The 11186-nt window shown below is 34.1% G+C and overlaps 2 protein-coding genes across 3 annotated transcripts in view; one reads left to right on the forward strand and one right to left on the reverse strand.

Annotated features, from left to right (window-relative positions):
* The window catches only part of med13b (mediator complex subunit 13b), a 62248-nt gene extending 61466 nt beyond the window's left edge, over positions 1–782 (reverse strand). Inside the window, exon 1 of one of the 2 annotated variants that reach the window (XR_015508705.1) lies at positions 131–782. Coding sequence is in view for 1 of the 2 variants with exons in the window: in NM_001083838.2 (NP_001077307.2) it covers positions 131–199 (69 nt within the window). In the remaining variant the exon portion in view is untranslated. 2 annotated transcript variants of the gene reach the window in all.
* Positions 1–11186, forward strand: part of LOC147833651 (uncharacterized) — a 734785-nt gene that overhangs the window by 79592 nt on the left and 644007 nt on the right. The gene's annotated exons all lie outside the window — the stretch shown is intronic.

Consider the following 11186-nt stretch of genomic DNA (forward strand, 5'->3'; position numbering starts at 1 on the left):
ATAACACACCTGAACGCCTAACATACGTTTATAAAGCGGGTGTTTAGTTCGTATAAAGAGCAACAGGCCTCTGTTTGATTGACTGGCCGGCTAAAAATGGCTTCTGGCCCACAGTCAGTTGATCTCTTACCAGACAGAATAGATTGGAGTGGCAGTCCTCCAGGCTCGCCCCGTTGGGTACAAAACAAGAACTCATCATCAAAGCGCAGTCCGGCGAGCCATCCTCTCTTTCAGATCCCAGGAACAGATGATGCGATCGAGGCTTTTGGACCGGGTCTCCGTGTCTCGGACACAATCAGCAGGACGGCTCCGCGTCCAGCGAGCTAATTAGCTTAGCTCCGCTATTATTCCGCTAGAGGTTACTCGCTTACGTTACCAAGAAAAATGCGCTAAAAACTTTACCATGATCCGCGGCGAGATATGCTGTTCTCCCCGCGGATTTCGCTACATTAAATAATATGCAAGTACAGCAGTCCGAGGGGGTAGGGAGGTGAATTCAGCCCTCCCCCTTTAGCTTAGCCTAGCATCAGGCTAGCTGGATGTTAGCCTTGGCTAAGCGAGGCAGCAACAAACAGTTCAAGACAGAAGAGTTCAGCTGTAAATCTCGCTAAAATCACACTCTCCTCTTCAGGTCGTTGTCGGGCTGTCGTTGACGGCCATTCGCGAAGAAGTTGGTGATAAAAAGTGTAGCGTCGTGGATTAAAAAGCGCAGTTAAAAGAGGCTGTGCCGTGCAGCGCTCAGCTGTGTCTCACTGGTTTGTTTGAATACATTGGTCGCATCCTTTAATGGCGGCCACAGGGACACAACTCCACTACACTCGACTCCAGGCTGCTCTACTCTACTCTACTCGCCTGCGATTGGCAGCGCCGCGACTCGCGAGAGGAAAGAGTCGATGCTGGATTCCACAAAGATCCAAAAGAGTCGACTCATCACCAACAGAGCTGTCAAATCACTCCTTTTAGGGAAATAGATCTGTCTAACGCTGACCAAACATGTATACTTATTTAATGCTTAAAAGCAGTGTTGGGTAAACAAAAGATTATATATATATATATATATATATATATATATATATATATATATATATATATATATATATATATATATATATAGAGGGATGAATTATTTTTACCTTACAATATATTATAGCAATAACAATATATATATATATATATATATTGCATTTTCAATCTAAAAAATAACTTACTTAGAAATAAGTTAACACATACTTTAACATTTCACATACTTAAAAATTAACTAAGTAACGCAAAGTAACCCAATATATATTGTTATATTGTTATATATATTGACTTGGGTGGAAAGAGGCAGTAAAATATTATTATAATTTTCAAAATTTCAATAGATCAAAAAAACAATGTGGTGATGAATAAATTCATATTAAATAAATACAAAGTTTAACCCTTTGATGCACAAGCTATGAAAACCCCTAAAAAAACTATCTAAAATTTTAGGTTATTTTATGCTTGGCTGAACTTCTTTTTTTACTTTTTAAATCAGTTTATTTCAGCATTAAATATTTCACAAGTATTAAAAATATCTTTTATTTCAGCGACCACAAATGAATACTCACATTTTTTGTGTTTGTTGATCAAGTTTACATACATCAGTCAAACATAATCCGTCTGTGCAATTGTGATAAGACAAATTTAATATTAATTATTTTAAAATGTATTAATTTGTTAAAAATATCATCACTGATAACCGATGACATACTAATTCATAACTGTATGAATTGGAGTGAAATGTATTTTTATACTTGAAAAACACGAGAACACCCCTCACAGAGCTCCCCTTTAAATGAATATTTTCTATAAGATGCTTTACAATAAAATACAATGAATGAGTACCAAAGCCGAAACTGGACCCAGTCTAACTAAAAAAAAAAAACTTGTAATAGACAGGAAAAATCAAGAGAAACATTAAATATAATTGTTTGCATTTTTTTTTGCAACAACTCATTTGAATTTAAATTAATTATTCTTGAATTCCTTAATAAATTACTAAACTCGAAATAAATGTAACTCTTCCATTTAAATGCAGCTCAAAGATATGTTCACTGAGATATTGACAAAAAGATGCATTTTCAAAAGCTGGTGATCTTATTTATGCTGAGCTCTGTAATGTAACAACATAAACTACACATTTATTAAAAACATTGCCTTTACAATATTATTTGATAACATTTTCACAATCATTTCTTATTTTCTTTCTTTTTGTTTTTTCTTTCTTTCTTTCTTTCTTTCTTTCTTTCTTTCTTTCTTTCTTTCTTTCTTTCTTTCTTTTTATGGAGGTGTCCATAATCCTGGACCAGGCCTTATCCTGAGCAGATGGTATTGATCCCGTGGTCCAGCCTGAACATCTTCCAGGGACCTACTCATACCTGTAGTTCTCCACAATGGATGTCCAGCGCTCTTCAACCTCCAGCGCCTAGATTGCAGCTCTGTTCAAGAATTTAAAATCTTGAAATGGTCATGCCAAGCTGAGCCTGGTCTCCCTTAAGGTTTTTTTCCTTTACTCTCATCAATTGGTGAATTATGTTTCTCGTCACTGTCACCACTGGCTTGCTTGGTTTGGGACTTGCAGAGCTGCGCAGCGTTGGATTTGCTCCTCAATGTTTGGACTTTCAGCAGTGAGAATTAAACCACACTGAACAGAACTAAACTGAACTTCAACTCTGAAAACTGGACTGACACTGTTTCAATTTACTAGAACTTCTGTGTTCAGCTGCTTTAACACAATCTACATTGTAAAATCGCAGTACAAATAAACATTAATTAAATAAAATTTCTTTCTTTCTAAAACAAAAGAATGACAACTTTTCAAAATTTAAATAACTTTATTGACAAACTGCATAACCAAAGCATTCAAAAGCACAAAGTTTTGCACCATATACATGCACTATATGCACTACAGAAATATAATAGATTTTGTTTTTATTAATATCTGCAACATTTTGGTGGTCTTTCTAGTCTCACTCGTTATACCAGCTTCTGGAAATATTGAAATGGTGAGCTGTGAGCTTAAGCTAATCTTTCTGAATCATTAATAAGAAAAGCTAGAAGAGAAATGCCATGGCACTGACATTAAAATAATAACAACGCTTGACTGCAAATGATGAATGAAAAAACAAACTCATCATCACAAGGCAATATGGCATCTGTATCAACTGTTGTTGAAAACCTGTGGTAAATATGGGGAAAATTACATTTTACAAATTGACAACAACTGAACAGTAAAGCACTTTCTGGCTGTTTTGCTGAAATGTGAGACTTGAATAAAGAAGTTTATTGTTTTATAGAGTGTATTATTATCACAGCCCTTAAGGGTTCATTAAGGTGCCCCATTCCCACGTTTCCCCCTGCTGTGTATTTGACAAGCTAAAAGAGCTGTTGTGTGTTTAATTAGGTGCAGCAAGACATTGACAACCTTCTTTCTCTTAAATACACAAGACACTCAGTGCTGAAGTGAGAAGAAGGATAACGGTGTGCTATAAACATAGTATTTGTAAAAGAAAGTTTTCATTAAAACAATAAAAGCGTATTGCTGCTTTATTTTTTCTCTGTGCATTATAATGTGTAGAAACAAAATCAATTAAAAATTAAAAATGACAAAAAGTGACAGTTCATTATATTTGGGGACTGTAATAAATGCAGTCTATGAGCATTCATTCATTCATTTTTTTGTCAGCTTAGTATCTTTATTAATTCAGCGGAATGAACCGCCAACTTATCCAGCACGTTTTTATGCAGCGGAAGCCCTTCCAGCCGCAACCCATCTCTGGGAAACTTCCACACACATTCGCATTCACATACACTTCGGATAATTTAGCCTATACCCAATTCACTGGTACTGGTACTGCATGTACTCGCAACAATATTATTTGATAATAATATTCCACGCAAACTCAACGAGAACATGCAGACTCCACACAGAAACGCCAACTAACCCAGCCGAGGCTCGAACCAGTGACCTTCTTGCTGTGAGGCAACAGCACTACCTACTGCACCACTGCGTCACCAGTCTATGAACAGTACAACCTATATCAACCTATATAAATTTTAATAATAATAATAATAATAATACTAAAAAAAACTTTTTTTTAAATTGTATACTTATAAATGACTTATATATTACTTATACTTATATATATATTATAAGTATATTATATTATATTACTTATATAATATATTATTATATTTATATATATATATATATATATATATACACATACATATATATACATATATATATATAAATATATATATATATATATATATATATATATATATATATATATATAAATAAATAAATAAATAATATATATATATATATATATATATATATATATATATATATATATATATATATATATATATATATATATATATATATATATATATATAGTTTTTTTTTTTTTGAGAAAGTCTTAAATATCACATTTTGGCTAAAATCAAAGCAGTTTAAATGTTTTAAAACTATTTTAAGGTCAATATTATTAACCCCTTAAGCAACAGTTTTTTTTTTTTTTGATTGTCTACAGAACAAACCATCATTATACAATGACTTGCCTAATTACCCCATCTTACATTGCCTAATTGTGAATTGCCTAATTACCCATAGTAACACTCCTCTCTCTTATGATTTTATTACCACAATCATGTTGCACTGCTTGCTTCAGTCTTAAATAACGCTTGCACAATATTAAGCATTTAGCATCTCTCTTGCACAATATTCAACATTGTTTTGTCCCATGTAATCTTGTTCAAAATTATATATTTTTGTTTTTTGTAGTCCCCAAATATGAATTAACTGTCACTTTTTGTAATTTTTAACTGTCATAAGTTTAACATTGTGATCAAAATAAGTTTTTTTAAATAACTTTTAATAGTTTATTATTACTAGTTATTTGATTATTAAAGATTTAAATTGACAGTTTAAACCGAACATATAGTTACGCTGAACAATGTTTAGGTGGGTCTCACCATTAAAACAGTGTATTTCATTGTATTAATGATTTTTTCCCAATGAGCCTTTAAAATTGCTTTTGTGTGATCATAAATCTTTAAATACAGATCGGAAGTAGACAGTTGTTTTGCATCAATATATATTAATCACAATGATGATCACATTTTTTTTCACCAATTTGATGGCTTTGAGGGGACATGGTGGTATCTGTATGCTGTAGTTGGTGGTTCATTCCGCTGTGGCAACCCCAGAAAAATAAGGAACTAAACCGAAGGAAAATTAATGAAGGAATACTGTCATTGAGACATGTTTTGAATAGTATAGGGATAGTTCACCCAAAAATTAAAATTCACTCACCATTTAGTCACCCTTCACTTGTTAAAAACTACTGAGTTTCTTTCCTCTGCTGAACACAAAAGAAGTTATTTAGGAGAATGTTTGGAACCTGGTTACCATTGACTTCCATATATTTTTCTCCTATTATGGAAATCAATTACCACCGTTTTCAGTTTCCGACGTTTTTCACAATAATTATGCTTGTATTCAGCTGAAAAAAAATGATAAATTAATAAAGTTCAGGAACCACCTGAGTGTGGGTAAATGATGAGTAAATTTCATTTTGAGTCAACTGTCTCTTTAAATGAGTGATTTTTGTGTGTGAGAGAAGTGCGCCATCTAGTGTATATTATGAAAACGATTTGAACAGAAACAGCTTACGTCATTTGTTGTTCACTTTGAAGAACATAGCACAGGCTATAAATATCAATATATAAATATATCAGTCATCAGTCTCAATAAATTGCGGCCATTTAGGCTGATTTTCGCCTTTTTCTTGTCAACACAATAATATTTAGGATATGCTAGTTCAGGAGAGAGGAGAGGTCTGTTTTACCAATTCACATGTTGGTTTCACAAAATAAACGTAAATATATTATAAGTATAAGTAATTTATAAGTATACAATATAAAAAAATTGTTTAGTATTATTATTATTATTATTATTACTACTATTATTATTATTATTAAAATTTAACTAACACATTTGCCGTTAAAATAGGTAAAACCGAAAACTAATGGGCACCAAAGTGACACACACGAGTGATTTAATGCAACTTTCTTTACCTCATACAACAAGGTTAATGTATTAATACTATAATATAATAATGTATCAACGTCAGATACATCTAACAGGGCAGTGTATATGAATAGCAGATTATAAGACACTCTCACTCTCATGCTCTCTCTCATACAAACATGCCTATTAGAGATTTATTAGGAGATGAGCAAATCTGTGGGCTACAACACACGTGACTCAACAGAAGAAAAAAAGGGTTGTCGCCCACACATTATGAATACAGTTCGTGCAGGCCCTTACGCATGTTGGGTTTTCGTGTTTCATTGGGACTTCCCATAGACGTAATGATTTTTTGATACTGTACACCCTGCATATTCTACCCACTTCCAATCAACCCTACATCTGAACCCAACCCTGACAGAAAACATTCTGCAGTTTTCAAAATAAGCAGTTCTGTATGATTATGAGTTATTTTCCTCATGGGGACAAAAACAAAACAAACCAAAAATCCCTACAAGGTGTAGCCTAAGCACCCTGTAACACACACACACACACACACACACACACACACACACACACACACACACACACACACACACACACACACACACACACACACACACACACACACACACACACACATACACACACACACACACACACAGAGAGAGAGAGAGAGAGAGAGAGAGAGAGAGAAAGAGAGCCAGAAATGAACTGGTAAACAGCATTGAAATTAAACAGAAAAATACCAGTTAACTGCAAGATGTTGGTATGATGTGTTTTGAATTACTTTCAATGTACTCCATTTCAGAAATTATTTTTCAAGATGCAGATCCTAAAACTCATCCAACAAATAAAATTATTAAGAAATTATTACAATTTGCATTTGCAGGAAAAAAAAAAATATATAAATGTTCTTTGGCCCGGAACACACAGCATCCATTTCTTCCATACAAATACTGATTCATTTGACCACAGTACACATTTCCACTGTGTGATGGTCCATCCAGGATGCTGATACTTCAGGACAATGTTAACATAGGGCTTCTTTTTGGCACAATACAGATTTAATTGGCATTTGTGCGTGTAACAAGTTATGTGGTACTTGTACAAAGGTTTGCCAAAGTACTCCTGAGCTCATGTGGGGATATCGCTTATAAATGAATAATGATTTGGATTCAGTGCCACCAGAAGGATCAAAGATCATGGTTGGTTCTTGCGCCCATGTTCTTTACACACAGAAATTTCTACAAATTCCTTGAGTTATTTAATGATGTTATACACTGTTGAAGGTGAAATTTTCAAATGTTTTCCTATCTTTTTTAAAAGCATTTCAATAATTTTCAAATGGATTTGTGAGCAAACTGGCAATCCTTGGCCCATCTTTGCTCCTAAAGGACAAGAGCTTTTTATGCTGCTTTTGTATCAAATCATAATTACAATCACCTGATTACTAGCCCTAAACTCAACGCCTGCTCCTGTCTCAACTTTTTTGGAATGTGTTTCAGGTCTGAATGACAAGAAAGGATGAATATTTAAAAAACGAGAGAAATATTTGTATGGTCTGCAATGAAATACAAGTCAAAGTCAATTTGGAAATCACCACTTTTTTATTTGTGTTTTTTATTTTGTCCCAACTTTTTCCGATTCGGAAAAATAATTAAACGACGATGAGGAAAAAGTGAGATATAGATGAGATAGAAATGCACTACATTGTTAAGTGCACATAAGTTAATATTTATATCACCAACGCTGTGTCCATGCGTCACATTTATGTTCTTGTGAAATCCTTCTACTGCATTCATAGTTATGTCTAAAAACACAAACACAATGTACTAGTAATAGAAAGCACATTTCTGTATTTTTCTGTATTCTGTAGGTGATTTTATTTTTACTTTGAATTGCGAAACTGAATTGAATTGCATCTTAGCCCTTAGGAATAACAGAAATGTGAACATCTAACAGATCATTTCTAGCAGAACCCCTGAGAATATGTATTTCTGCAATGTTCTTGTTTTCTTGTTTACTCAGCTACATTTTCTTTGACATCTAGAAGTTTAACAAATTCATTCTGATGAAGAACTCATTCAAGAAGAATCTTCCCTGTGTCTGCAATTAAGTGTTAATATTTACATTTTTAAAAACAACAGAAAAGACACCTTTTCTCTTTTTTCTCTTTTAATTTTTTTCAAATCAGACTTTATGCCTTCAGTGATTCAGTTGTGCACATAAAACAAAAATGACCACTTTATTCAACAGCTTCTTCACCTCAGTGTCAGTATAGGGTGCGCCTTCACAAGACTGCTGCTTTTATTTATATATTTTTATTGCTTGAATTAACAATACAATAACATCAGAACAAAATTCAAGGGATTACAGGCAGATCTAAACAAAAGTTCAATAATTTACACAATTACAGGAAAAAATTATAATCACATACGTATACAAATAAAATACCATTAGACCGAAAGGGGAAAAATAGCAATATTCAAATCACCCATTGGTCGCCCATTGAAACCAAGCAGGGCGGTGGTGTTAGTGAGGCCAGCAGGGGGGGCTCAACCTGCATTCTGTGTGGGTCCCAACGCCCCAGTATATTGATGGGGACGCTATACTGCTCAGTGAGCGTCATCTTTTGGAAGAGATGTTTAACTGAGTTCCTGACTCTCTGTGGTCATTAAATAACCACCTAACCATCCCCATATGATAATTGGCTTCATCACTCTGTCTCCTTCACCAATCAGCTGGTGTGTGGTGTGGTGTCTGGTACAATATTGCTACCGTCGCGTCATCCAGGTGGATGCTGCACACTGGTGGAGGATGAGGAGATCCCCCACAATGTGCAAAGCGCTTTGAGTGTCCAGAAAAGCACTTTATATATGTAAGGAATTATTATTATTGTTCATCTTATTATTCTTCTTATTATTATAAAATAATAATAATAATAATAAAATTACGAAATTAAACAAACAAAATTAAACAAATGAAAGAAATTTCAATGACACTTAAACAAATAACCATAAGGAAAGCAACAGAAATCGAGAATCTCCTTTAAATACATCTGTATAATATTTCAGGAATCTTAGCTTTTTTTATTCTTAATAGGATTAAGTGATTTTAACATGGGCAGCACGGTAGCGCAGTGGGTAGCACAATTGCCTCACAGCACGAAGGTTGCTGGTCCAAACCCTGGCTGGATCAATATAGCATTTCTTTGTGGAGTTTGTAAGTTCCCTGTGTTTGTGTGGGTTTCCTCTTGGTGCTCTGGTTTCCCCCACAGTCCAAAAACACGTGGTAGGTGAATTGAGTATAAGCTAACTTGTCTGTTGTCTATAAGTGTAAATTAGTGTTTATGAATGTTTCCCAGTCATGGGTTGCAGCTGAAAGGGCATCCGCTGCGTAAAAAACATGCTTGATAAGTTGGCGGTTCATTCCACAGTGGTGACCCCAGATTGATATAGGGACGAAGCCGAAAGAAAATGAATGAATAAATGCTTTTACCATGGTGGTTACATGTTATTCTAAAATGAGAAAGGATGGGTTATTAGGGACTTTCTGTTTGTGAATAAAAAAAATTGCCAAATAAAATAAAAAACAACAACATTGTAATGTGTTCCAGAGGTTTATCCTTTGGGCTTGTTTGATAAAAAAGGCATGTCTTTTAGACTAAAGCAATTCAAAGCATTGGCAGAATCAAATATACGAGGACCTAGGAGAGACCAAAATTGCTTGGAAATTGGAAAATCAAAAAAAAAATGTATCAATGCCCCCTCTGTTTGTTTGCAGAAAGTACAGGAGTTGTCATGTCCCAACATTTAGAAAAACTAAAATTTACCGGATAAATTTTATGTAAAAATTTAAAAGGTATTTATTTTGATTTGTTGGAAATGCAAGATTTCCAATCCGTATTACCTTAGTCAGACGCGCACGTGCTTAATTTCAAACAGAGGAAGTCGCACTCGGGCATCTGGGATGTATATCAAGTGCACTGTGTTCGCGGACGAGGTACCATACTGACAATGAAGAGAAGAAATGTTATTATTTTTGTTTAATAACATAATAAACAAAAGTATTCAGGAAATAAATCATCTGTGTCTGTCCTTTTGGTAATAATGCAATTATCATTTCTTAACATGCAACACTGATCTGGATTTAAACGATCTTATTTTTCTCATAAATCCTCATAAATTTTGTGTGGAATCAAACCTCTTTTAGCTAATTAGCTGTTTACCAGGTTTCTTTAATGCACTTTCTATAAAACATTAAGATCTGATACAAATAAATTTAACTGTAGCTGCAGGTGTAACCATGAAATTGGTGCTGACAGCAAGTACTAGTCAAGGGATCTTATAGACAACAGAATCACTTTCTCTACAGTCAGACATGACTGATTACTTTACTTTTCTCTGACAGACTGTGTGATAAATTATTATTATTATGTGTGCGCGTGTGGGGGGCGTTGCGCATGCGCATTTTCTCCGTCAACGACCAGGGCTCAGCACCAAGGACAGCGGTCGCAGAGGATCATCATGATGATGTCAGGGTCGACGTGACGTCAAGGCAAGCTATTCGTAGCACCACAGGCCCACAATGTCTCACCAGCTAAATTGGAAAAAACAAAGTATTGTATACAAAAACATATTTTTTTTTTCAACACTGGTTTTTGAAGCAACTATTCTGCTTGTTAGTCAATTTTTTAATGGTCATTCATTAAATTATAAGGTATTATTAATTAATCAATTCAATATCCCCATCCCTCAATAATTTTCTGTTGTATTTGATACCATACCATCTGAAGGGATTCGATTATCCCAAAACATCCTTCTGTTTTCCCACCTTTAGACCCTTCTACTACAATGTTAGGAAAATGTTGTTTTTCTGCAACTTCTTCAAGCAAATCAATGCACTTTTTATTTCTTAATATAATTGTATCAGTTTCAAAAGTTACTTTTAATTGGAATTATTTTGTTCATAATCTTGTTTGGAAAAAATATGGCTCATCCCAAATAGCTACTCAATTACAAATAAGATAAAATAAGTTTAATCTAGAGTTAATACACTGTAAAACTTAAAACTTTAAGGTAATTCAAACCATTTGAGGAAACCGATTGCACCAAACTATTTA

Source organism: Danio rerio, chromosome 15 (assembly GCF_052040795.2).
Source record: "Danio rerio strain M-AB ecotype USA chromosome 15, GRCz13ab, whole genome shotgun sequence".
Taxonomy (NCBI): domain Eukaryota; kingdom Metazoa; phylum Chordata; class Actinopteri; order Cypriniformes; family Danionidae; genus Danio; species Danio rerio.